The sequence below is a fragment of the Acipenser ruthenus genome, chromosome 14 (genome assembly GCF_902713425.1).
Source record: "Acipenser ruthenus chromosome 14, fAciRut3.2 maternal haplotype, whole genome shotgun sequence".
NCBI classification, from domain to species: domain Eukaryota; kingdom Metazoa; phylum Chordata; class Actinopteri; order Acipenseriformes; family Acipenseridae; genus Acipenser; species Acipenser ruthenus.
The window spans coordinates 2,511,448-2,539,289 of NC_081202.1; the positions used below are offsets into that span (position 1 = coordinate 2,511,448).

Genomic DNA, 27,842 nt, shown 5'->3' on the forward strand with positions numbered 1-27,842 from the left:
GAATGCCGTTTCTTCAGCTTGTATCAGTTAAAATGGTCATTTCCATCCCATCGGTCTTACTAGAGAGGAGCCTGAATGGAGGTTTGCTACACTTGGGGCTGCATATTGAACAGGGAGAAAACCCCTGGCCTAACCTATGGGATCATGACATGGACTGAATGAAAAGGAGTATTAAGTAGCAATATCATGTATTTGTGAAGTTTTAAAAAACTATAATATATGTTATAGAAAACTCTGAATGTTTTTTTTTCAGCAACACTGTAAAATAACTCTAATAGTGTACCTTGACACTTCTGCTGCAATTTGACATTTGTCACTGGTAAAAACTATCTCATAATAACGCAATCATTATTGCAAAATAACACAGTATTATTTGTAATAATGCAATAAATGATCTGCCGTAGTTTTTACCCCCCGTTGGCCATGATGGAGAAGCAATTTGGAAAGGGTTTTTTTTTTTTTCTGGGAGCATCAGAAAGTACATGCAAGTGAATAGATTTACCTTGTACTGATTAAATACAAAGTTGTTTGCAGTTTTTGTTTGGAAACACACCATCTTTTAAAAAATAAACTAAAAAAGATATACATTTCCATACATCATTCGAAAGCTTGTTCACAAAATTAAAGAAAATAACAGAGCATTTACATTCTTCGCTAAGAAACATGTAAAAACAACAAAAAAAAACAGTTCACAGTTTAAGACTTTTTGTAGAAACTCTTCTAGCATATACATTGAAAATGTGTTAATTGAACTATTTTAAAAACTATCTTTATTTTCCATCATCTACATTACTCCAGTACAAATATATAACTTTGAAGAGGACTGCCATGGCAGGGTCCCACATGAATGGCATGCTGGCTGTATTTAACCCACTTCACAGGCGCGTCTCCTTCCCTGTATAACAGTCCGCGGTCCTTATCAAATGCTCGCTATTAAAAGAGTTCGACTCTTCCTTCCTCAGCGGGTGCACCTCTGCTGTGCCGTTAGCTAAGTCTCTTTTCTCTTTGTATTTGTACTGCCTTTTCAAGAGAACGAAAACGGCGAAACAGAAGAAGTATGACACTGTCCGTAACCCCAACGTCAATCCCAAGTAAACAATTCTGCAAAGATAACAAGAATACACAAGGGGTTACTCAGATAAATGAGTTCCAAGTGGGAGCTGTACCAACTGCAAACTGCAATCCCATTTTATCAGTAAAAAAATTAAATTGGACAGTGAAAGGCCCAATTTGGTTAACTCTTAGCTTGGATAAAAGGGTGAAAAAAGCAAATTCATTAAATAAACAGTGCACATGGGATCATTATTTATTTATTTATTTGGATTCAAATAATGTTTGAACAAGCATGTCGGTGACACCCACCACAGCTGTCAATCAAAATGAGACCTTCCAGTGGCATATTATAACGTTTAGACTTCAAATACTTGTCCTTGTGACAAATGGAGAAGTGGGTCTCAAATGAAATAGTGCTGAAAAGAAACACTGTGCAACACTCTTTACAAGAAATCCCTATGGGGAGGGGCTAACCCTTCTGATTCATCCAAACTGAACACCACACTACTGCTGAGCTCACACACTGATGAAGGCATTCGCCAAAGCAGTTGTCTACTTGACTTAGTTTCTTCTATTTTGAACTCAGTTGAAGTGTTACCTGTAAGCATTGGTGTCGTATATCCTGCATGCTCCCCGCCCGCCACATCTATTGTTTCCCCATTTCAAGCAGGTGGTGTCTATGAGGGCTCCAAAATATATAGGAGCTGGGATTCCTGCTGTATATATAAAAAAAAAAAACAATAAGTAAACTCTCAAGAGTGACATGTTTTAGTTTAGATAACTAAAGGGCGCACCAAGAGTATGAGGAACTAACAAGCCTTCCCAGTGAACAAACTAATATATCATAGCGTTTGGTCTTCATTATCAGCAAACCAGAGCATCACATGGCAGTTAGTCCAAGAGGTTTCTACATAGCAGTGGTTATCAACCCTAATAATGCTGCATTGCATTGGGGTGCTAAGAGTAGACTGGGATGCATAAGCTAAATGGCTTAATAAAATCTATAACTGAACAGGAGTTGTGTCTGTTGATGGAGCAAGATGATAGTTACACCACTGACCAAGTTCAAGTTCAAATGCTTTATTGGCATGACAAGCAGATCAAGTATTACCACAACACAAACATACATAAGAACAGATACAACACATCTTACAGCGGGACTCTGGCTCTATGGCAGGATGCTATGAATTCTGCAGCTATTATTGCTCCCGTTCTCTTTTCTCCCAGAAGAACCTGCAGTTTCTGCTGTCTGAGGCAGTATCTCTCTCTCTCAGCTCACTGTATCTCTCACAGTGGAGGATGAAGTGGGTCTCAGTTTCAATCTCTCCACTGTTGCACTGGGTACAGATTCTGGCTTCCCTATTTCCATTGTGCTCTATACCTGCCCGTTTCAATGGCCAGGGTGTATTCTCTGTTGAGGGAGCTGTAGAGGTGGAGTTTATTTTGGCTTTTAATCTGCTCTCTCCAGTAGAGGGTGTATTTCTCTATCAGGGCAGATCCTACAGCTTTTCTCAGTGCCCTCTGGCTGCTGGGCTCAGTTGTAGGACCATTGTGGGTGTTAATGCTGGTGTGGAGGGAGTTTGGGCTGCTGTTTCTCAGGTGGAGCCAGAACTGGGTGATTCTTTTCTGGACGGGGATCAGCAGAGGCCCTCTCCCTAGTTCTGCTCTGCAGCCATTGTTGGGGGCTTCTCTGTGTCAGTGCAGGAGCTCTTTACAGAAGCGCAGGTTTGTGGTTTCTGTGGGAGTTTTGTCCCACTGCGTGTACTCTGCACTCAGGGTTGGGCCCCAGACTTCACTCCCATAGAGCAGAGTTGTCTGGATGATGTTGTCAAGCAGCTTCAGTAATAATTTCGTTGGAGGATTAAATGCGGCCAATTGTTTTTTAACAGTGTAGTACGCTCTGAGAGCTTTCTCTTTTAGTGTTTCGATTGCTAGTTTAAAGCTGCCTGGAGCACTTAATGTGAGTCCTAGGTAGTTGTACGAGAGGCTGTGGTCTATTTCTTTGTTATTTAAGAAGAACTGAATTTTTTTCTGGTTATTTTTTGGCTTTTTTTGGAGTGTGGGGGAGAGGATGACTAAGTCATCTGCGTACAGCAGACTCTTTACTGTGGGGGGAAACCAGGGACAGGGCTGGGGTGGATGCTTGCTCTAACAGACCAGGCAGATCATTGATATAAATGTTGAAGAGGTGGGGCTGAGGCTGCAGCCCTGTCACACTCATCTCTCCTGCCTAAAGGAACCTGTTTGTTTGTTGTCTATTTTTATTTGCGCTGTGTCTCCGAATACATGGATTTAATTGTGTCATAAACCTTTCCACCAAATAGAGTCGAATGCTTTTTTAAAATCGATGAAGCAAGCAGATATTTTGCCTTTGCTGGTGTCGTTTACGTGTCTGTTTCTGAGTGTCTGTAAACATGTGGTAAGTGGTGCGGTGTTTGAGAAGGAATCCAATCTGGCTCTTATTTATGGTGTTTTGTGTCATCAGATATTGGGAAATTTTTGGGTTTAAAATACTACAGAGTAGTTTGCTGAGGTTGCTCCCCACACAGACGCCTCTGTAGTTGTGTGGATCGAGGGGGTCGCCACTCTTGTAGAGGAGGGTGATGAGCCCCTGTGCCCACTGCTCAGGGAATTACCCGCAGAGCAGGACCAGGTTAAACAGCCTCAGCATAGCGGTCTGGAGGTGAGGGGCACTGTGTTTCAACATCTCAGTGAGGATCTGATCAGGGCCACTGGCTTTCCTGGGCTTCAATTTGGAAATATTTTCGCTGATGTCCTTAATGGTAATGGGGGTGTCTGGGGGGGGGGGGGGTATTCTTTAACTATTGCCTCCAGGGAGTTCAGTTTATTCTAAATTTATTTTTCTTGCAGTGTCTGGTCTTCAGTTTGGATTCCTTTAAATAGGTGTTAGAAATGTTCTGTCCAGATCTGTCCGGTTTAGATTGCTGTGGGGTGTGCCTTTTTGTTGGGTTTCAGTTTGTTCCAGGTTTGCCACAAGGAGTTAGGGTTAGGGTTAGGGTTAGGGAGCGGGTGTGTTTGTGTCTGAGAGTGGCTTTGTATTCTCGCAGTGTGTGGTTAGGGTTAGGGTTAGGGAGCGGGTGTGTTTGTGTCTGAGAGTGGCTTTGTATTCTCGCAGTGTGTGGTTAGGGTTAGGGTTAGGGAGCGGGTGTGTTTGTGTCTGAGAGTGGCTTTGTATTCTCGCAGTGTGTGGTTAGGGTTAGGGTTAGGGAGCGGGTGTGTTTGTGTCTGAGAGTGGCTTTGTATTCTCGCAGTGTGTGGTTAGGGTTAGGGTTAGGGAGCGGGTGTGTTTGTGTCTGAGAGTGGCTTTGTATTCTCGCAGTGTGTGGTTAGGGTTAGGGTTAGGGAGCGGGTGTGTTTGTGTCTGAGAGTGGCTTTGTATTCTCGCAGTGTGTGGTTAGGGTTAGGGTTAGGGAGCGGGTGTGTTTGTGTCTGAGAGTGGCTTTGTATTCTCGCAGTGTGTGGTGGTAGGAGTCTCGCAGGTCTGCTCTGAGGGGCTCTCTGTTTCAGGCTGGCCTGTTTTCTTACTTTGTGTCTTAATTTTGCACATTCTCTGTCAAACCATCTCTTAAATCTTTTTGGGTCTGATTGTAGTTTTTGTTCAGGAAAGCACTTCTCATTTCTTTAATTTCTGGGGAGTTTCGGGTTTGCTGGTAGTGTTCTGTGCTCTCCTGATTCCATTTGTACTGTGGAGGGAGTGGGAGGAGGTTTGTAGGGGGTTACTGTGGGTAGGTTTGGGGGTTTTCTTTAGGTAGCGGACAATTTGGCAGTGGTCTGATAGGTAAGATTGTGGTCTGATTGTCAGTGCATTGATATCAGTCATGTCTAGATCTGTTATTGTGTAGTCTATGGCACTGCTGCCCAATGGGGAGTTAAATGTGAATCTGCCTAGAAAGTCGCCTCTCACTCTCCCGTTCACTACGTACAGGCCTAGGCTTTTGCACAGCTCGAGTAGTTTCTTGCCAATATCGTAGCTACTTCTGGGTTTTAGTTGTGTTTTGAAATGGGGTATATTATCTCCAAATATGTGCCTGTTTCCCTCTGTGGGAATAAAGCCTAGTTCTCTACCTGTCGGGGCATTGAAATCCCCGAACAGAAGGGTCTTGCCCTGTGTCTGGAAGTGGACTGTTTCATGCTGCAGGGTGGAGAGGTGTTGTAGGTCCCAGTTGGGGGAGTGGGGGGGGGGGGGCAGGTACAGAGCACAGAGGAACAGGTCAGTGTGCAGCTGGAGCCTGATATTCTCACCACAGGTGTGAGGGGCCTTTCTTCACAGGGGTGGCGTGCTGGGCCAGGTCTCTCTCTAAAATAACTCACCAAGTGTTCTTGTGGCCAATGCGTGAAAACCCAAAGCCAAGGATTTTAATTCAGGCTTAATGCACCTAAAAAACATTAAATGCCGTATTAGCTGTTCGCTTTTAATAACACAGTGAAATTATAATACAGAAGAAACACTGTGGGCTTCAGTGCACAGCTCTCCGCAGAATAATTAGTGAGCCCCACCAGATCACAGGGTTTTTTGGTGCTGGCATCTAGAATCAATAAAAAAAAAATGCCTGCAGATCCGATCAACCACAAGACACCTATGGAATTCAGAAGAGCGCTGTACAGTATGGTGGAAATTCACAAATGTGTACATTAACAGGAATTTTGCAGTTTATTTAAAGATTCATAAAATTCAATATTTTTCTTTTTCTCAGTTCAGAAAAAAATAGTACTATTGACACAGGCTTTGTCACTGTCTAAAAAAAAAAGAAAAAAATCAAATTTTTCAATCCAATTGCAATTTGCGGTCATTCTCACAAGGTGGCAGCACTGACCTTTTCACACAATCAGAGCAGACATTCGCTTTCACAGTGTTTACTTAAAAGATACACTGCAGTACAAAAACTTAAAACAAGTGAGGCTTTTATTGTTTTATTAACTTTCACTTACATTTAGTTATGCTTAATCGTTTTTAGTTTAATTTGACAATTTTTTAAAAAATGATTTCACTTTGAGCGCTGACCCTTATTGAGAAGATATCTTTTTAAAAGTGATTTCACTTTGAGTGCTGACCGTTATTGAGAAGATATCTTTTTAAAAATGATTTCACTTTGAGCGCTGACCCTTACTGAGAAGATATCTTTTTAAAAGTGATTTCACTTTGAGCGCTGACCCTTATTGAGAAGATATATTTTTAAAAATGATTTCACTTTGAGCACTGACCCTTATTGAGAAGATATCTTTTTAAAAATGATTTCACTTTGAGTGCTGACCCTTATTGAGAAGATATCTTTTTAAAAATGATTTCACTTTGAGCGCTGACCCTTATTGAGAAGATATCTTTTTAAAAGTGATTTCACTTTGAGCGCTGACCCTTATTGAGAAGATATCTTTTTAAAAAATGATTTCACTTTGAGTGCTGACCCTTATTGAGAAGATATCTTTTTAAAAGTGATTTCACTTTGAGCGCTGACCCTTATTGGGAAGATATCTTTTTAAAAATGATTTCACTTTGAGCGCTGACCCTTATTGAGAAGATATCTTTTTAAAAGTGATTTCACTTTGAGCGCTGACCCTTATTGAGAAGATATCTTTTTAAAAGTGATTTCACTTTGAGTGCTGACCGTTATTGAGAAGATATCTTTTTAAAAATGATTTCACTTTGAGCGCTGACCCTTATTGAGAAGATATCTTTTTAAAAGTGATTTCACTTTGAGCGCTGACCCTTATTGGGAAGATATATTTTTAAAAGTGATTTCACTTTGAGCACTGACCCTTATTGAGAAGATATCTTTTTAAAAATGATTTCACTTTGAGTGCTGACCCTTATTGAGAAGATATCTTTTTAAAAGTGATTTCACTTTGAGCGCTGACCCTTATTGAGAAGATATCTTTTTAAAAAATGATTTCACTTTGAGTGCTGACCCTTATTGAGAAGATATCTTTTTAAAAATGATTTCACTTTGAGCGCTGACCCTTATTGAGAAGATATCTTTTTAAAAATGATTTCACTTTGAGTGCTGACCCTTATTGAGAAGATATCTTTTTAAAAGTGATTTCACTTTGAGCGCTGACCCTTATTGAGAAGATATCTTTTTAAAAGTGATTTCACTTTGAGTGCTGACCCTTATTGAGAAGATATCTTTTTAAAAGTGATTTCACTTTGAGCGCTGACCCTTATTGGGAAGATATCTTTTTAAAAATGATTTCACTTTGAGCGCTGACCCTTATTGAGAAGATATCTTTTTAAAAATGATTTCACTTTGAGCGCTGACCCTTATTGAGAAGATATCTTTTTAAAAATGATTTCACTTTGAGCGCTGACCCTTATTGGGAAGATATATTTTTAAAAGTGATTTCACTTTGAGCACTGACCCTTATTGAGAAGATATCTTTTTAAAAATGATTTCACTTTGAGTGCTGACCCTTATTGAGAAGATATCTTTTTAAAAGTGATTTCACTTTGAGCGCTGACCCTTATTGAGAAGATATCTTTTTAAAAAATGATTTCACTTTGAGTGCTGACCCTTATTGAGAAGATATCTTTTTAAAAGTGATTTCACTTTGAGCGCTGACCCTTATTGGGAAGATATCTTTTTAAAAATGATTTCACTTTGAGCGCTGACCCTTATTGAGAAGATATCTTTTTAAAAGTGATTTCACTTTGAGCGCTGACCCTTATTGAGAAGATATCTTTTTAAAAATGATTTCACTTTGAGCGCTGACCCTTATTGAGAAGATATCTTTTTAAAAGTGATTTCACTTTGAGCGCTGACCCTTATTGAGAAGATATCTTTTTAAAAGTGATTTCACTTTGAGCGCTGACCCTTATTGAGAAGATATCTTTTTAAAAGTGATTTCACTTTGAGCACTGACCCTTATTGGGAAGATATATTTTTTTCAAACACAACGAGGAACGGCTGTGATTAACCTGGCTATCATACTGTATATCACCCATAACTATACAGCACTCAATAGCATGGTACTATTGAGCATTTTTTTGCATAAAGCTGAGGGAACACAAAGCCCCTTTGTGGCTGGAAACTTGCTTTCAGAAGTCTGGGTTTCAGGTCACTGCATGGCACACCAGGAGAGACTTGCTGTTTGACACAGCAAAGTTGCCTCAAACTAGGTCTCCCGGTCTCCTAGAAACAGGTTTCTGAAAAAGTGGCTTTGTGTTCCCTCAGCTTAGAAATCCCATTTAAATGTACGCAGGGTCTGGGGGGGTTGTAGTTAAGTATCAATTTGATTACCGCATGAGTAAGATGTATCCAGGCGTGCCCCCCAAAGAAATGACAAAAGAGCTGAGGACAGACAGAGCCAGGAAATAAGGGAACACTCTGTCACAATCCTCTCTCTGCTGGCAGTGTCCCAGGACAGCTGAATCATTCCCCAGGGAGGAGCCGGGCTCTGCCACACACCTGCAGTCATCAAACACCTGAGAAAAAACAAGGGGAAGCACTTCAAGAAAAGAAAAAAAACTATAGGCTAGGTGTTCAATCTTTGATGTCCTTATCTAGAATCAAAGAATCACGTTAGCAATAAAAGATATAGAAATAACTGCATAAATCTCACCTGTTCTGCACTTCTGATTGTTATAGATAGATAGATATAGATATACAACATATATATATATATACAGTGCCTTGCAAAAGTATTCAGACCCCTGAACAATTCTCTCATATTACTGAATTACAAATTGTACATTGAAATTTCGTTCTGTTTGATATTTTATTTTAAAACACTGAAACTCAAAATCAATTATTGTAAGGTGACATTGGTTTTATGTTGGGAAATATTTTTAAGAAAAATAAAAAACTGAAATATCTTGCTTGCATAAGTATTCAACCCCCACACATTAATATTTCGTAGAGCCACCTTTCGCTGCAATAACAGCTTTTAGGGTAAGTATGTACCAGCTTTGCACACAGTGTCGGAGTGATTCTGGCCCATTCTCCAGGTTGTTCAGGTTGGTTGGACGACGCTTGTGGACCGCAATTTTCAAATAGTGCCACAGATTCTCCATGGGATTGAGATCAGGACTTTGACTGGGCCAAGGTGACATTGGTTTTATGTTGGGAAATATTTTTAAGAAAAATAAAAAACTGAAATATCCTGCTTGCATAAGTATTCAACCCCTGTGCTGTTGAAGCTCCCAGTTTACACCGATGAAAGAAATTGCCCTAACGAGGACACAGTTACCTTACCATTGGGCTCCACCTGTGAACCATTAAAGTTACTGTCACATTTTCTGGATTAAAACCCCACTGTTGAAGGATCATTGGTCAGGCTGTGAATCTGAAGGAAAATGAAGACCAAAGAGCATTCTACAGAAGTTAGAGATAAAGTAATACAAATGTATAGATTAGGGAAAGGGTACAAAATAATATCCAAGTGTTTGGATATCCCAGTGAGCACAGTTGGATCAATAATCAGGAAGTGGAAACTGCATCACACCACCCAGGCACTGCCAATAAAAGGCCGTCCCTCAAAACTCAGCGCTCAAACAAGAAGGAGACTTGTGAGAGAAGCCACAGAGAGGCCAACAATCACTTTGAAGGAGCTACAAAGTTCAGTGGCTGGGAGTGGAGTAATGGTGCACCAGTCAACCATATCAAGAGCTCTGCATAACACTGGCCTGTATGGGAGGGTGGCAAGAAAGAAGCCATTACTCAAAAAGTACCATCTGAAAGCATGTCTGGAGTTTGCCAGAAAGCAAGAGAGTGACCCAGCTGCGATGTGGGAAAAGGTTTTGTGGTCAGATGAGACCAAGATAGAGCTTTTTGGCCAAAACTCAAAGCGCTATGTGTGGCGCAAACCTAACACTGCCCATGCCTCAAGACACACCATCCCTACAGTGAAGTATGGTGGTGGCAGCATCATGCTGTGGGGATGCTTCTCATCAGCAGGGACTGGACATCTTGTTAAAATTGAAGGAAGAATGGATGGAGCAAAATACAGGGAAATACTGCAAGAGAACCTGCTTCAGTCCGCTAAAAAACTGAAGCTTGGGAGGAAATTCACCTTTCAGCAGGATAATGAACCCAAGCACAAGGCCAAAGCAACATTGGAGTGGCTCAAGAACAAAAAGGTGAATGTCCTACAGTGGCCCAGTCAAAGTCCTGATCTCAATCCCATTGAGAATCTGTGGCACTATTTGAAAATTGCGGTCCACAAGCGTCGTCCAACCAACCTGAACAACCTGGAGCAAATCTGCCAAGAAGAATGGGCCAGAATCACTCCGACACTGTGTGCAAAGCTGGTACATACTTACCCTAAAAGACTTAAAGCTGTTATTGCAGCGAAAGGTGGCTCTACGAAATATTAATGTGTGGGGGTTGAATACTTATGCAAGCAAGATATTTCAGTTTTTTATTTTTCTTAAAAATATTTCCCAACATAAAACCAATGTCACCTTACAATAATTGATTTTGAGTTTCAGTGTTTTAAAATAAAATATCAAACAGAACGAAATTTCAATGTACCATTTGTAATTCAGTAATATGAGAGAATTGGTCAGGGGTCTGAATACTTTTGCAAGGCACTGTATATATATATATATATATATATATATATATATATATATATATATATATATATATATATATATATATATATATATACACATAGGTTTCAAATGTGCAGTTCTCAAAGAAACACATGTTATAGTAAACACAAGTGCACATTTGAGACCCATGTAGCTAATCAATAGAAGTGTAATTAATTTGTTAGCTACCACATCTTTAATCGCATAACAGCTTTCATATACCACCAGCAGTCACAGAGTGGTTAATGTGATATTGTATTGCACTGTATATACTGCGAAATGCTCTTACTGTGTTTTTCCCAGATCCACTCAATGTTTTGCAACCAGCCAGGCAAGGAGAGATATAGGTGATTCCATTGTCCCCACAAACTGGATCCCACTGCTTCACTGAACAAATGCAACCAGAGTTGCAGTCTGCAAGCAAGGCGTTCTCATGGAAAGAGGCCTGTTTGACCCTGGAAAAGACAACATTGATAATATGCAAACCAGACAAAACCAGCAGTAATTGTAACAAAACGATATAGAATATTACTTCAATAACGTAAGCCCCACTGATCTCTCAGGAACTTTAAACACTCAGTCAAGGTACACAGTAGTGCTAAAAGGAACCCTAGGGGACATTTATCTACAATTGAGATTGTTATTTATTGGCAGAACAATAGTTCATTGTTTATAGTTCTGCAGTTTGCACATTGTCCACTAAATCTAAAGCACACACAGATTAGCTGAAGGGTGTGAAGCGTATTAAGCGCTCTTATTTGGCTTTCGCAGTAATACTTTGCACGTAGAATACTATTGCTCTGAAAAGACTAGGGAGGGATGTAGGTGCATATGACTGTACATAGCAACAGAACACATGCACGACTCTACCTAGCAACAGAACACTTGCATACGACTGTACCTAGCAACAGAACACATGCATTGAGAAAACTTTTCACCAAAGCATTTAAATACAACTGAAATCATGCATGTGCTCTGCATGAGGCTTGCAAAATAAAAGACACTGGGCCACATTTTCCTCCATTCTTTAATTAACTCCTATTTTTTGAAAGGAGAAAACAAATCCTCTTAAAAATAAGAAACTAACACCTTGAGAGTGCTTAAAGAAATCAGATTATATTACTTAGATGCCAGTTCTAGTTTCATAAAATTAACAGGGCGTTTTACCTCTTTCAAAACATTGGAGTTAATTAAAGAGTAAATGCTTTGAAAGTATGTCCCTTGGTGATCTGTTTATCTGTTTAACTCACCATGGGACATACTTTAATTAGTTATTGCATCATTGGGAGGGAGCATAAGATGATATAATACAATACAATAAAAATGATTTAGTACCCTTCATGCCATGGCATCCCAGAGCGCTGTACAAAGTTAAAAACAAAACAAGAGAGCTCATGTGTACAATACACTCCAGCTACAACCAATTTTATAAAAGCACATTAAAAAAGCATGTTTTCAATTTAGACTTCATTGTTTCAACCTGCTAAATGTCAACCGGAATAGAGTTACACAAACGAGGAGCACGACAGCAGAAAGCTCTGTCTCCAGTTGGTTTAAGATGTTTATCTGGAACAACTAAAATGTTGAGTACAATGTCATTTTGAATGTACAATTAGTTCTAATTGTATTAAATAAATGTACCCTTGGTAGGAGACAGTTAACCCAGCCACTGTGGCATTCTCACAGCCCATTGCGAAGAAGAAAAGAGACAAGACGTAGCCAAGCAAAGACGTCCCGAGTACAAACTTTGCAGCTCCCATCACACTCAGTTTGAATTTCTTCATCAGAAGCCCACCGGAGAATATCCCCAGTGCTACAGCAGGGATATTAATGACACCTAAAAATAGGAGCGTGGGAATTAAAGAGGAGATAAAGGAAGCCTTTACACTGAAACATGTCACACTATCACAATGTTGGTCTGTTAAGAGTACTGCAAAACTATTTACAGAACTAATTATCCAAACTACTGCAGAGTTTGTTTGGCTTGTCAGTTTCTCCAGTACCCTGTGCTGTGGAAATCAGAAAAAGCATTCTGTGCTGGTGGCAAATATATTGCACAGTAGTCCTGATACCACAGTGGACTGTGCTAATATCCCTTATAAAAGTTAAGGATAGGGTTAGGATTATATTAATAACATTGACACATTAAGTACATTATATGGAAGTAATTATGTGTAAGTACACATGTATTTACTAAGTAACTACTATGTAAATCCAGCTAGGAATCAAACAGTATAAGACTGTAGATCTAGTTTAATAGATTCACTTTTAAACCGGTCTGTGTAAATGGACGTTTAGCGTTTGATCTGCTGTACACATTTTCAAAGCAGATGTGATTTAGTATTTATTGTCAACTTTATATTTAACTTTTGTATTTATTTTAAATTTGACAGTGATTTTCACACCGGTATTCAGTTACAGGGATTTAAAATGCATCATGATATAATTAATGACAGAGCTTTTTTCTTACAAATCGATAACCAATGGAAGATGCTCACAAAACAGTACATTACAGTACAATACTAAACCGTTTAGGATTTTTCAGTTTACCTTACATATAGCAGTATAAAACTAAACATGAAGAAGCCTTCTCCTTTACACTTTAAAATAGGTGCATTTGGTTTCAGAACTACAGTATAAACACAGCCAATAGCATACAATGAAGAAACACACGTACCAATCAGAAAGTTGGCTTTTGAAGCCGATTGTCCATAATGCTGCTCAATGTATTTGGGCTTGTACGTTACCATGCCAATCAAGGAACTGAACTGTATTATTGTTACACACAGGTACAAGACGTAGACAGGGTTTACAAGCAGGCTTTTCAATGAGGGAACAAAATCTGAAAAAGACAGAAATGTTATTCACACCATGTACACTTTATACTGAAAAAGTAAAAGCTTGTTTTATGACGCTGAAAAAATAATCCTGCCGATCAAAAACAAACTCACCTTTTGCTATTTCTGTGAAATTTGCTGGCTCTTCATAGTCATATTTTTTCTTTGTGGGCGATTCTTTGATAAACCGGGATTGTTCAGGGAAAGTTTTTGAATTTCGTCTCGTGTCTGGGATTGGCAGTGACTTTGGAAGGAACCAGAACGGGATTGCGGATAAAAGTGTAATGAACCCAGCTATCAAATAGCCGAGCCACCACGCGCCGACCCACCGGGCATCACCGGGGGCTATTGTGATGCTATCTGGAAACAAATACAACAGGGTTAACCACGGTCTTCACAAGTGAAACTCTCCTTGAAGAAAGCAGACCTGTGAGTATTACAGAGATAGGGAAACGGCAGACAGCAGTAAAACTCGATCATGCATCAGACAAGCAATCACTTGTGTGCAGAGAAGCTGATCTGACTTTTAAAAGGAAACTAAGCAATAACCTTAATCGCCATTAGGCGGCATGTTCTGTGCAAAAATCATATTCAAAGTTCATGATAAGATATGATTCATCTGTGTATACGTTCTTCCAAAGTTAGGATGTATGCATTCTGTTTTATCCAGAAGCAAAGCTGCATAAACATGTTATTTTTTTATTTTATTTTTTTCTTACCCATATCCACAAATCCAATGTCTACAAATATTCTGGCACACAGAGATCCAAGTAGAAATCCAAACACTGGCCCGATGATGGCTATGGTCTGGACACAGCCTGAAAGGTACAACACTTGTAAGAGTAACGTTCGGCTTAATATCCTCTTAGCAATTCAGCATCTGATATTCCATACATAAAAAATACCGATGTAGAAAGCTGCATCTTCTTCTCGAGCAAAATCATCGATGTAAGAGATGCCCAGCGGCTGCACCGGAGTCTCCCCAATCCCACGCAGCACATTGCCCAAGAAGACATAGATCCACACGGAGAAGCCCACCTCCTTCTCACAGCCTGTACCGAAAGAGGAGAAAGAGGAGAAACTGGAGAAAATGAATGGGGGGAAAAACAAGATCCGTTCTGAAAAGGAAACTAAATTAAAGAAGTCAATTCAGCTGTTTTGGAGAACATATGATCCCTGGCTCTGTGATACTGGAAGTGAACAACTCTGGTGAGGAACTTCATTTTAAAATGATTCCCTTCCAGGCACATTGCATTTCCTACTCCTAACTCCTACTGCTTTTTAAAGGAGAAAATTCCATGTTCATTTATAAGTGATAGACAAACAACTAGATTTTGCTAAAGAAACCCTGCATTACGCTACTTAGTTAGGTTTGTTCTCAGTAATGACTATGGCATGACCCATCTAATTCATACCCCATCCACACTACTTACTATAAATAGTGCACAATCGTCACATTTTGTAAAACATGATAGTGAATTAACTGAATTAACTTAGCAAAGAACAAAGGATTAGGGTAGATGGGATTGGTCTTTACAATCTTAAAAGAGTTGACAAAGCTATCTCCAGCCAAAACTCAGCACAGGAAGCAGAGGGGACATACAGCTGGAAATGAAGTGGAGACACAGGGCTGGAGACTTTACATAGAGTGGTGGGGGTGTGGAACGAGTTACCTAGCCATGCTGTCGATGCTGAATCACTGGAATCCTTTAAGGCCTGACCAGATAGCTAATAGGAATGGGACAAGCATTAATGGGCTGAATGGCCTCCTCTTGTTCATCAATGTTTTCTCTTATGTGCTTCTGAATGACAAACACGTGGTTTCAATGAGTGGTGTTCATGCATTATTTAGGCAGTGTGCATAGAGTGTTAGTAAGGTCCCAAACGGATGCTACTGTACAATCACATGGTCTAATCACTCCTACCTGTGCTGGTTATTATTGACGGCTTGTCCATTGCACCAGGCACTGTCTGATCGTAGCTTGCTGGACATGGAGAAAGGTTACTGGTTGAGTTGGCGGAAGATCTAATTGTCGTTTCGAACTTATAGCTGTGTACAAAACACCAATTTGCTGTTTAGCAAAAAAAATAAAAACATCAGGCATCATTAAAGCCCTCTTCACACCGGACATGGCAAAGCGAGTGCATTTCCTTTGCTGGGGGAGTCAAACCAAATGCAACAATAATGAACTGGTCCAAGTGAAGGCAAAACAAAGACAACAGATCATATTTAGAAATTAGCTCGCTCACTGAGCACCGCAGGTCCAGTGTGAGGAGGCATAAAGCATAATGATAATAAAATTCTAAAAAATGTACTTACCGACCGATAAAGAAATGAGGCATTGCAATTAAAAACGTCCCTATCGACATAATAAGGCACCCGGCTCCGATCATTTTGGGTCTGTGGAGCTTTGCTCCGAAGTAGCTGACGAAAGCAATCACCAACAAATTACCTAACCGGAGAGAACGGCGATGAATCAATAGAATGAGTCTCCTGCAGAGGCATCAAACAGTACAGACTTGGGTCTGAAACAGCTGGTACACCAGAGTGTAACCAGTAACCTGTCCCCCTGGCAACACACATCTCTAGTGAATGTAAGAAATGCCACACAGAACAAACATGGCATGTCTTACATACTGGGGGACAGGTTAATGGTTACACTCTGGTATACCAGTTGAACTCAGAATAAAAGAAGCATGTTTGACAGCCATTTTGAGGTCAAAACACCAGAATGTAATGAATGAAACCAAAAATCCTATGCAAAGGGATTCTAAAGGAGAAGACTACATTAATGGAGATAAACTGTGATGTTTTAGAGCGGTATCTGTATTCGTGTCTGAGGCTGTTATACGATTACATTCTGCACAGGAACAGAACTAACAGTGTTGTGTCAGGTTAACGGGCTACAACTGAGTTAAAGTGTAAATAAAGGCTGGAACCAAAAGACTATGCCGAGACTAAATGTTAGAGAATATGCCATTGGTGCTGATGCATCAACATGCTCCATTGTCTTGTTACTTTACAGTTTAAAGTTACTTTTTGTTACTTTAAGGATTAAACATTTCAGAAAAAAGTCCCACTGCCATAAAACAAGATGCAACACTGCTGGATAAATGCAGCAGACATAAATGTAATAAGAGTTGACAGACATACACACAGATAAACACTTACCAATCTCAAAGCTCCCATCAATAACTCCTATTAAATAACTGGGAATATCAAATCGCCTCTCCAGCTGAGTTATTGTGCTTTTCATGTAGCTTCCAGATAATGCCTTAGCAAAATAGGCAAAAGACAATGCCATGAGAAACATCTGGAACAAACAGGAGAGCGTTCTGTTAGTCCAGAGTTAGCAGCCCAATTAAAGGTTTTGATTCAAAGTATACCACACATCTCAGTCTTGCAACACTTCGTAAAGAATATGTGAATCAGGACTGGTAATTGAGAACATGGGAATGACTGTAACATCATATCAAAGCACCTGGGGGCTCCATTGGTTACGCTTTTAATTGGGAGGCCATATGAGGCTATATCAGGTCAAAGCATGTCATTGGCTTTGGGGTTTCGTTGCTTAAACAAATCAGAGCTCCTTCTGTGCTCGTCAGCAACAGATATTGATCCCTAGAAGATCTCAGTAACTGCTCTGGGCAAGTTTGTTTCACACGCTGTGTAGGTCATAGCAGACTTGCCGTAGTTACTCAGACTGAAGCTAAGAAGCAGTGAATAAGGGATAGGATGTTTGTACACTTGTGCTTCTGAAAGTGCACACAGATGCCAAGCTCAGAATAAGTAACAAACTATACTGACAGAAACATTCCCACCGTGCTGTCGACATGCTGTATGAGCTAGAGAAACCGCAGAAATAGTTAAGCGTATAACTTTATCCTCCAGCTGAGTTTCACTGAAAGTGACCTCTTTAATGTCTGCTAAAGAACAGCTAATTTGATCTGATAAGCCCTGACCTAGTTGGGTGCAGTGAAAAAACTAAAGATACTTATCCAAAACACAGTGTTATTCTTGAGAGTATTTTGCAGGGCTTAGTGACAGTTACATAGATTAACTGAAGGACTGCAAGCTAACGGTTTTAGCTGACACCAGGGGAGCAGAATGTCCAAAATTATACATATATAATTAACAAAAGATCAGCTGTGCTTTTACCGGGCGAGCCTCAGGGACCCCCTTAATGATATTCTTTAAAGTCTTACTGAGTGCTAACTGATGCATGTCTTCCTTTTGTGTGTTTAATGATATTCTTTAAGGTCTTACTGAGTGCTCACTGATGCACGTCTTCCTCTTGTGTGTTTAATGATATTCTTTAAGGTCTTACTGAGTGCTCACTGATGCACGTCTTCCTCTTGTGTGTTTAATGATATTCTTTAAGGTCTTACTGAGTGCTCACTGATGCACGTCTTCCTCTTGTGTGTTTAATGATATTCTTTAAGGTCTTACTGAGTGCTCACTGATGCACGTCTTCCTCTTGTGTGTTTAATGATATTCTTTAAGGTCTTACTGAGTGCTCACTGATGCACGTCTTCCTCTTGTGTGTTTAATGATATTCTTTAAGGTCTTACTGAGTGCTCACTGATGCACGTCTTCCTCTTGTGTGGTCTTACTGAGTGCTCACTGATGCACGTCTTCCTCTTGTGTGTTTAATGATAATTCTTTAAGGTCTTACTGAGTGCTCACTGATGCACGTCTTCCTCTTGTGTGTTTAATGATATTCTTTAAGGTCTTACTGAGTGCTCACTGATGCACGTCTTCCTCTTGTGTGTTTAATGATATTCTTTAAGGTCTTACTGAGTGCTCACTGATGCACGTCTTCCTCTTGTGTGTTTAATGATATTCTTTAAGGTCTTACTGAGTGCTCACTGATGCACGTCTTCCTCTTGTGTGTTTAATGATATTCTTTAAGGTCTTACTGAGTGCTCACTGATGCACGTCTTCCTCTTGTGTGGTCTTACTGAGTGCTCACTGATGCACGTCTTCCTCTTGTGTGTTTAATGATATTCTTTAAGGTCTTACTGAGTGCTCACTGATGCACGTCTTCCTCTTGTGTGTTTAATGATATTCTTTAAGGTCTTACTGAGTGCTCACTGATGCACGTCTTCCTCTTGTGTGGTCTTACTGAGTGCTCACTGATGCACGTCTTCCTCTTGTGTGTTTAATGATATTCTTTAAGGTCTTACTGAGTGCTCACTGATGCACGTCTTCCTCTTGTGTGTTTAATGATATTCTTTAAGGTCTTACTGAGTGCTCACTGATGCACGTCTTCCTCTTGTGTGTTTAATGATATTCTTTAAGGTCTTACTGAGTGCTCACTGATGCACGTCTTCCTCTTGTGTGTTTAATGATATTCTTTAAGATCTTACTGAGTGCTCACTGATGCACGTCTTCCTCTTGTGTGTTTAAACTCTGTGTTTAGACACCTTATCAGACCTTCACCAAATGATAATTGATCATGAGTACAGAAACTAAAGTAAACTAAACCAGCCCTCTTTGATGACATGCCTCCCTTCAAGAAACAGGCAGGCAATTAGGCAAGAGTGCTCAAGGAAAGACCATCGCGAGAAGAGCCAGTGTACTTTGATGTGTGGATGTGGATGTTTTGACGTGTGGATGTGGATGTTTTGATCAGAAATGGAACACATTCCACTTTTCCATTGAAGGACATTGTACTGTTCATTGTGGTCCAGAACTTTCAGTCTTTACATTTCAGAACTTAAAAATAAAAATAAATAATGAATATTTTAATTAATTCACGGTGGCACCATCCCTAGTGGTCACCACTCTGCTGAAACACATTCCTTCTGTGTTACGGGGGAGGGTTCATCTGATAATCTAATAAGCAGTGTCAGCACAGATACCTTATGCCATGCCAAGATGGGAGGCTGATAGAGTAAGATCAATACTGTACCGAATGGCCTTGAATCTACTGTCCTATTTACGTCACAGGGTATTTAAAGCTTAATTGAGTTTGGTTTATTTCAAGCCCTGCGCTCGGACACAGGAAGCCTTTCAGGGTTGTTTCTCTCCAACCCAAGCAGCCTGATAACCTGTAACCTAGCAACTGGAAATCAACTGGGTTTTTTTTTTAAATAATTTTTAAAACTTTTTTAAATGTTTACTTTTACTTAACCAGGAAAACAAAATCTCAAAAGGACACATTTCCCTAAAGGGCCCTGCATATGGCACCAGTATAAGGTTACACAACAAAAGCAAGCATTCCGGAAGAAAGCCGAAGGGCACAAAGCGGTTCTCTTTCTCTTTTCATAGGTGAGAAGTTTGGTAAAAAGACTGAAAGAGGGATTCGCTGAGGTTCAAGCAGAATAGTACACTCCCCTACATTTGCATGTTCTGTTTCATTGAAGGAGGTAATCTTACCATGTAATAACCCCGACAGGCACACAGACTTATACCAGGGTCCAGCCTGTCCGAACGCAGGAGTGTCCATAGCTGAAGATATCATAGAGTGAATCTAAAGCGTGGCAAATCTACAGTACCATGCATCAGCATGGTAAGTGACATCAATACAATACCACATTAATGCCATGGCATTGGGTTATTATTATTATTATTATTATTATTATTATTATTATTATTATTATTATTATTATTATTATTATTATTGTTATTGTTGTTATTATTATTATTATTATTATTATTATTATTATTATTATTATTATTATTATTATTATTATTATTGTTGTTGTTGTTGTTGTATTTCTTACATCCACTAGGAGCAGAGTGTTACGGGAGGCAGTTTAATGGTGAGTTTTAAAAAAATTCAGGAGAAAGTGAGAAGGGTGCCGTCAGATTTAAAGCTGCCAGTAGCAGTAGCAGGTCCGTTGGCAGCAGATTTGCACACAGTTCCTCACAGAATGCTCAATAAGAAGAAGAACACATTACCTAAGATAACGCTGATATTTCACAGCCATACCAAGTGGCTCTTTTACTCAGTTAAGATTTTTATGAAAAAAATTAAGTTTAACATTCATGAAAGTGTGCTGGACTGTCTGTAAGAAGCCAAATAACAGAGAATCAAAGCCATTGTGAGTTTAGGGCTCTTTTTTTTGCTTGTTCACACTCAAATTTAAATTTCAAATTCAAGTGTATTTATTTATATAACCAGGCAAGAACCCATGAGGTATACATCCTGTTTTCAAATGGGGTCCTGGCAAGAGATGAGCAGCAAGAAATAGCATGAGTGCCCCAATGTTACAGTGCCACGTTCTACACGTGCAGAAAGGACGGCGCTACGAAATCATTCCGCACGGGCGTGAAAACAGGACACACACACACAGGTACCTTAAGGGTGGCAAAGCAGGACTGCCTCCCGTTTGACTGGCCACTCCTCGGGAGCGGTTTCTCTTTGGGGGGTGGGTGAATCTTCCAAGGAATAATACCATGCTCCTTCTGAGAACTTTCCATAATAAAATGTCTCGGCATTGATGCACACAATCCTGAAACAAAACAAAACACAAACACACACACACAAAAAACATCATCTTGCACCCTTTTAGTGAACCTGTTTTCAGCATATTCAATAGAATCTTCATGTTATTAGTTCAGACAAGTGGAAATATAGATACCAAGTTCATTCTGGTAAGGCTTTTAATTTACAGTTAAGGAGAGAGCCAAAGCCTGTGCGGAAAATAACCACACAGAGATTTTGTGTTGATCATAAAACTCTTTCTTTCTTTGAATAGGAACTGAACAATTCATATGATTCAGCAGGCACAGAACTTGCACATGTATGCTTCTTATCTGTCAATTTATTCTATGCTCCTATCGAAAAACATAAACATTGACAAAAGTTATAATATGCATCTACATAACCTATTAAGTACCAAATTAATTTTTCTTTGAAAAAATCAGAACACAAGCTGTATTTATGTCATTTGATAAATTACATTTAGAGTTAACTTTTTTTTTTAGACTTAACAGGTACGTGGCAGTTAAAAATGCTGAAAAAAAATGACAAAGTAGTCTGTTCTGAAATGAGGACAATGGCATTTAATGGGTTAAAAGGGGTTCTAGCTATGTAGGTCTCACAAATGTAGTTTTGAACAAAAAAGAAAAAAGGTAGTGTCATTTCAAAATAATCTGTTTGAATACTATGAATACTATCACTAGTTGTGAGATAAGTGGAGCATGTGTTCAACTATAAATCACATTTAATCAGCAATCAAAGATCCTCTGGACGACTCCAAGTGTAGCAATGCTGGCCATGTACTAGGAGACACAACCGGTTCTGGTAACCAATCAGGAAGGCTACGTGTCCCTCCAGAAGAATGTAATCTCCTTACAGAATTGTCATGACGTTCTAGCTTCCCATTGTGGCCCTACAAATATTGACAATGTTATGGCAGGCATATATATATATATATATATATATATATATATATATATATATATATATATATATATATATATATACACCTGTCATAACATTGTCAATATATATATATATATATATATATATATATATATATATATATATATATATATATATATATATGCATATATGCACCCTGAAAGGTACATTCTATGTATTATGAGTAGTATTGATCGATATCTTGAACAACAACATATTTTATCATATTTTAAAAATCCATGTGTGACGGGGTATGCCTGCCCCATGTTGATTTGTTTTATTATTATTATCATTATTATTGTTAATGGTATTACTTTAATGTATTTGTGTTATTAGTTTAGTTATTTAAATTAATTGTGTATTATTATTATTATTATTATTATTATTATTATTATTATTATTATTATTATTGTTAATGTGGGTTTTGGGTTGGCAGGAAAGCAGACAATTATCTTCCCTGCCAACAATAACACATGCAGAATGCGGCAGTCTTCAAATTGGTTAATTGTTTGCCAATTTGAGGGCGGCCACATGTATACAAAGTATACCAGCGGAGCGCTGCGGTGGATGAGAGTGGAGAGAAAGAATGAGAGTGGAGAGAAAGAAGAACGTATCTTACTAAGAAGACAATTGCTACGAGCGCTGGATTTACACCAGCATGGTACTTGTTTTAATTTTCGCTGTGTTGGTTTTGGCCAGAGTGCCTTTTATTTTGTGTAAGTGTTTTGTTTATATGATTTAATACAGAAAGAGCGCATTGGCGTCTCACCCTGCAGTACTTATGCTACCTGTATTTCCTGGTCTGATGTCACCCACCAAGCCATCCGTGACACCATGTAATATACAAAATAACATATGGGCTGCAGTGCGTTTCGAGACAGTATTTCATTTCAGGGTCTGCGCTGTTACCGTACATGCCGTACCATATAACTTGTGCCCGGCAAGCCCCATGTTATGCCAGTCTCCTGACAGTATTTGGCGCTAAATACTGTCCCTGCCAGTGTCTCCTAGTTGTATTGGTCACTCCAGCAAATGTTAATGATAAAGTAATAATGTGCAATATATTGTACAACCATATTGTTTGGATATGTAATTTGTTTTACATTCTTTGCTTTGTAAGATTGGAAAACACTGTAATGATAAACAGTGTCTCTACTGGTATTTACTTTTCAATTGAGACTCTATTTGGCAGTGACTACTGTCTCCAGCACATGGGAGGAGTTATACGCAAAAAACACTAATTATCATATAATAGACTTATCCCCGCCCCCCAACTCAACACTACATGACCACCATGACAGTGCAAATAGACATAATGAAGCGTTCTTCCCTTTGTATTAGTTAGTGATCAGCAGATGTGTCGGCCGCATGAAGAGCACAGCGTGTGGTTTTCACTAACTCAACTGTGCAGAATAAATGATTTTTTTTTTTCTATGGGTAAATATCAGGACTTTCTTCCTATACATCGGGATGTGGGACATTTACTAAGAAATCAGGACTGTTCTTCTTCTTCTTCTTCTTCTTCTTCTTCTTCTTCTTCTTCTTCTTCTTCTTCTTCTTATTATTATTATTATTATTATTATTATTATCATCATAGTAAAAAGAAGAACAATATAAAACTTATGCCAGTATGAAAATAATGAATAGTATTATTTTTATTAATGTAAGATATTTACCATGGAAAACTCTGACGAAAAGTGATTTTAATTACGTTCTGGAATTCTTGATATGTCTGTCAATTAGTTTATATTGAAGTAAAGAAATAAGTTTTAACTTCAAAATGCTCAACCAGAATTATCAGGTCAAGTGAACCAACGTTTTTAACTTTCAGACGAGGGAGTAATTTAAGAGATACCCTAGTTAGTGCAGATTTACCCCCTGCATCAAAACAGACCCTTCTGCCCCCCCTATCAGATGGTAATTACACATGTGGCTCCTGTCCTCAATGTAACAGCACATTTAGTCACACTTCTTTACACATCCATTTACTGGTAAAGCCATTCCTATAAAAGGAGTAATATCATATAATCTATAGGATATCTTGTCCATGCGGTACAGCATACATTGGCAAAACTACGCGTTCTCTTAAAACCAGAATTGCTGAACATCACAGTGCTATTAGATGTCAAAATACATGTATCCTGCAGCTGCTCACTTTATTGAGGAGCAACATCCTATTGCCTCTCTTAGTTATTTAGGAATTGAAAAGGTTCATTTGCCCAGAAGGGGAGGTGATTTGGATAACACTATGTAACACAATTTTTGTTCCTGGGTAGTAAGTGTTATTTCCTAATGGCTTATGCCTCAAAAGTATAGAAAATGGCTATTATTCCCCACAAACTTTTGTGTTTGTGACCAGGACAGTGATATTTTGAAATTGACCTATTTCTAATGAGAAAACTGGAGAATTTTTGTCTTTTCGTTCACATAAAGTCAGAAAAAAAACAACATATGAAGTAATACAAAAATGACTACAAAAGATTTAGAAGTGAGTAGTTTTTCGAGATTTACGATTATACTGTAAATCACTTTCACGAATCAGCCCCCAAATGTAGTCTCCCATCATGTTCTCGTTATACTGTCCTTGGTAGCGGCGTTCAAAGTCCAGTATATCCTGGTGAAAGCGCTCGCCTTGCTCCTCCGAGTATGCTCCCATGTTCTCCTTGAATTTATCAAGATGAACATCAAGGATATGGACTTTGAGGGACATCCTACAGCCCATTGTGCCGTAGTTCTTCACCAGAGTCTCAACCTGCTCCACACAGTTTTCGGCCAGGAAGCCCCGAACCACTGCGACAAAGCTGTTCCAAGCCGCTTTCTCCTTACTAGTGAGCTTCTTGGGGAATTAATTGCACTCCAGGATCTTCTTTATCTGTGGTCCGATGAAGACACAGACTTTGACCTTTGCCTCAGGCAGCTTAGGGAAGAAGTCTTGAAGGTACTTGAAGGCTGCCAACTCCTTATCTAGAGCTCTGACAAATTGTTTCATAAGGCCCAATTTGATGTGCAGTGGTGGCATCAGCACCTTCCGGGGGTCCACCAGTGGCTCCCACTTGACGTTGTTCCTCCCCACAGAGAACCCGGTCCGCTTGGAAGGGTCCACCATGCAGAAGTAGCAGTTGCTTGAGTGGTCAGTGGGTTCCCGCCAAATTCTTGGGATAGCGAACTTCATGGCTCTCTTTTCCCCTCTGTACCATCCTACAAAAATACATTTATTTCACACATGACTAATGTGTAAGAGATTCTTGCAACATTTTTCATATATGATATATTTTTTCAATAACATTGAAAATTGTAAAACATTTTAAAATTAAAAACTTTTACAATTTTAAAAATTTTAAAAATTTTATAACATAAAATTCCAAGCAACAATTGTCCATCTTACCTTCCAGAGTTTTTTTGCAGTGCTCGCAGGTGAAATGAGGTGCCCAGGGTTTGTCTTTATCCCCGACAGGCATATGCCTTGTAGGCCTCAAACATTTTAGCAGATGCTTCCACGGAGTACTTTTTCGCTCTTGTCTTGATAAATTGGCCGCAGACATAGCAAAATGCGTCTGCCGGATGTTTGCAGCCTCTTGAAGCCATCTCAGAAAAATGCAGATATGTATCCACTTAGGCAGCTGGAACTAAACAGAACTGGTGGGCTTAAGGCCCCTGTATTTATACTACTATTTATATTACTGGAAAGTTCTAGAAGTTACTCCAAGTTTACTCAGCACTGAATCTATCTGGAATGTTCTGGAAAATAGGTACATTTCAAAATATCACTGTCCTGGTCACAAAAGCAAAGTTTGTGGGGAATAATAGCCATTTTCTATACTTTTGAGACATAAACAATTAGGAAATAACACTTACTACCCAGGAACCAAAAAAAAAAAATTGTTACACGGTGTAATTTGGTTTTACAAAGAGAATTGTTTTGGATAGCTTTTTTTGAGAACATTAGCCCCCCCCCCCCCCCGCCATGGTATGAATGTGGAATTTGATTTTAAGTGCTCCTTGTGAAAACGTCAGTTACTCGATTTTAAATTATTATTATTATTATTATTATTATTATTATTATTATTATTATTATTATTATTTCTTAGCAGACTCCCTTATCCAGGGCAACTTACAATTGTTACAAGATATCACATTATTTTTACATACAATTACCCATTCATACAGTTGGGTTTTTACTGGAGCAATCTAGGTAAAGTACCTTGCTCAAAGGTACAGCAGCAGTGTCCCCCACCTGGTATTGACCCCCCAACCCTCCGTTCAAGAGTCCAAAGCCCTATACTCTGATAGAACCATTGAACTATGCAACTTAATCATGAGATCTTAATTGGCAATTGACTATATTAATTTAAAAAAATGTATATGATTATAAAGATTTGCATTTTTTTGTCCAAGCAATGTGCCTCCTAAACAATTTTGTATATTTCTTTCCATAATTGTCTATACTTTATATGGTAACTGATAAGTGCTTCTTGTGAAAATTGTATAAATTAGTTTATTTCTCAATTTAAAATTGATTTAGACAATTTTACTATGTAACTCTAAATTGGTAATTGACCTTGTTAATCTTCCTTGATTGATCTATACTAATTATTGAATTTTCACGTGAACGCAGTGACTTTTCTTCACCTCTGATTGATTACTTGAGCCCTTTAAATAGATCTGTGTTGTACACACTTTTACCCTGATGAAGACACTCCGATAGCGAAACGCCGGCGTCGCTTTGTTTCTTTTAAGAAATGCTTTTTGGATTGCAGCTGAGTGTGCGGTTATCGTGTTTTCTTTTTTAAATGACTTGTTCTCGTTAGCCTGCACCTCACCTCCATGATTGGTGTGCGTACCTTTTTTTTTTTTTTTCAGGGTGTTAACAATGAAAAGAAATGACAGCTAATAACAATAAAACCACATTATTAATATGGTGAAGTATAACGCTGCATGTTTCAGGACCTCGCTACTTACTCTAATTTAAAAGGTACAAGTTACCTGTTCACTGAATTGGTGATTTTTTTAAACAATAATTTCCTGTATGTAATTAAGGGGGGGGGGGAGTTTGTTACTACGAGAATGACTATCGCCAAAGGTTCAAACTTTTTACGCCTACTTTGTATCTGTTTTGAAGCCAAGCCAATCCAATCCCGCAATCATATGAACAGTAACACACATAATGCAAATACATACCCAGTAACGTAATTGCATTCCTGGGTTCTCGCTTGCTTGTATAAGATAATGCCGCAGCGTTCTGCAGTTGTGCGTGTGCACGTGACCGAGGTCTGGATCACGATGCTCTGGATCCAGTGTGTGTGTGTGTGTCACAGAGTCTCACACAGCATTTGTTTTCAACACAATTATTTTACATATTTGTGAATGGGGTCGGTTACTATACAGGCAATTATTTTTTGTTGTTGTTTTTTAAAGCACAACACAGTTAATATGAACTAATGTATGTGACTTTGTATATTTGTTTAATAGTCTATACCAAGATTTTTTTATTTTAGAAACCCACACTAGAAAGGAACATTCAAACCGTAGCAAAAATGGTAAAGCATAGGTAAGCACTGTAAAGAATAGGGAATTATGGAAAAAGTAATATAATAATAATAAATAATAATAATAAAAATAATAATAATAAACATGGCAAACCAGGGTAAACTATGGTAAATGTATATTATAACCATGGTAAAAACTACAAACACACCGTAATTAACTTTTATCAGGACCAGCTGTACTTGTAAGTGAAAGTTGCATCGACACTAGTACAGACAGTAACATTCAAAAAGTTGATAAGCAAATGTTTACTTACCTGAAACTAACTTGTGAAAGAAATATTTTTGCTCTACTGTTTGCGTTCTTCAAACTTCAAGAAGCAAAGTGTCTTCAACACACGGGTGCCCTCACTGACCGCTGCCCCGTGCATTTGGTGAGCTAGTCAAGTATGCTCATATTAACTATGCCAAGCCGGGGGGGAAAAATACTGGAACAGAACAAAAGGGGCACGCTTGCAACTGACGTATCCTTGGTATTTCACAAAAG

General features: G+C 38.9%; 1 protein-coding gene across 3 annotated transcripts; it reads right to left on the reverse strand.

Moving 5' to 3' along the window:
* Positions 1 to 534: 534 nt before the first annotated feature.
* LOC117420143 (solute carrier organic anion transporter family member 1C1-like) lies at positions 535 to 27,842 on the reverse strand. Of its 3 annotated transcripts, none has more exons than XM_034926460.2 (15): positions 27,613 to 27,841; positions 20,744 to 20,898; positions 16,610 to 16,751; positions 15,758 to 15,890; positions 15,363 to 15,487; positions 14,343 to 14,489; positions 14,157 to 14,255; positions 13,552 to 13,797; positions 13,278 to 13,442; positions 12,242 to 12,437; positions 10,890 to 11,055; positions 8,307 to 8,491; positions 5,386 to 5,450; positions 1,652 to 1,769; positions 535 to 1,101 (listed from the first exon to the last, which is right to left on the reverse strand). In XM_034926460.2, exons 2-15 carry the CDS (start codon positions 20,882 to 20,884, stop codon positions 876 to 878), a joined length of 2,154 nt encoding a protein of 717 aa, XP_034782351.2. In that variant the 5' UTR covers positions 20,885 to 20,898; positions 27,613 to 27,841; the 3' UTR covers positions 535 to 875. The 3 variants fall into 3 exon arrangements, with proteins under 3 accessions (XP_034782351.2, XP_058841540.1, XP_058841541.1); XM_058985557.1 differs by lacking the exon at positions 27,613 to 27,841 and adding an exon at positions 26,991 to 27,112; XM_058985558.1 differs by lacking the exons at positions 15,363 to 15,487; positions 15,758 to 15,890 and having other exon boundaries at positions 27,613 to 27,842.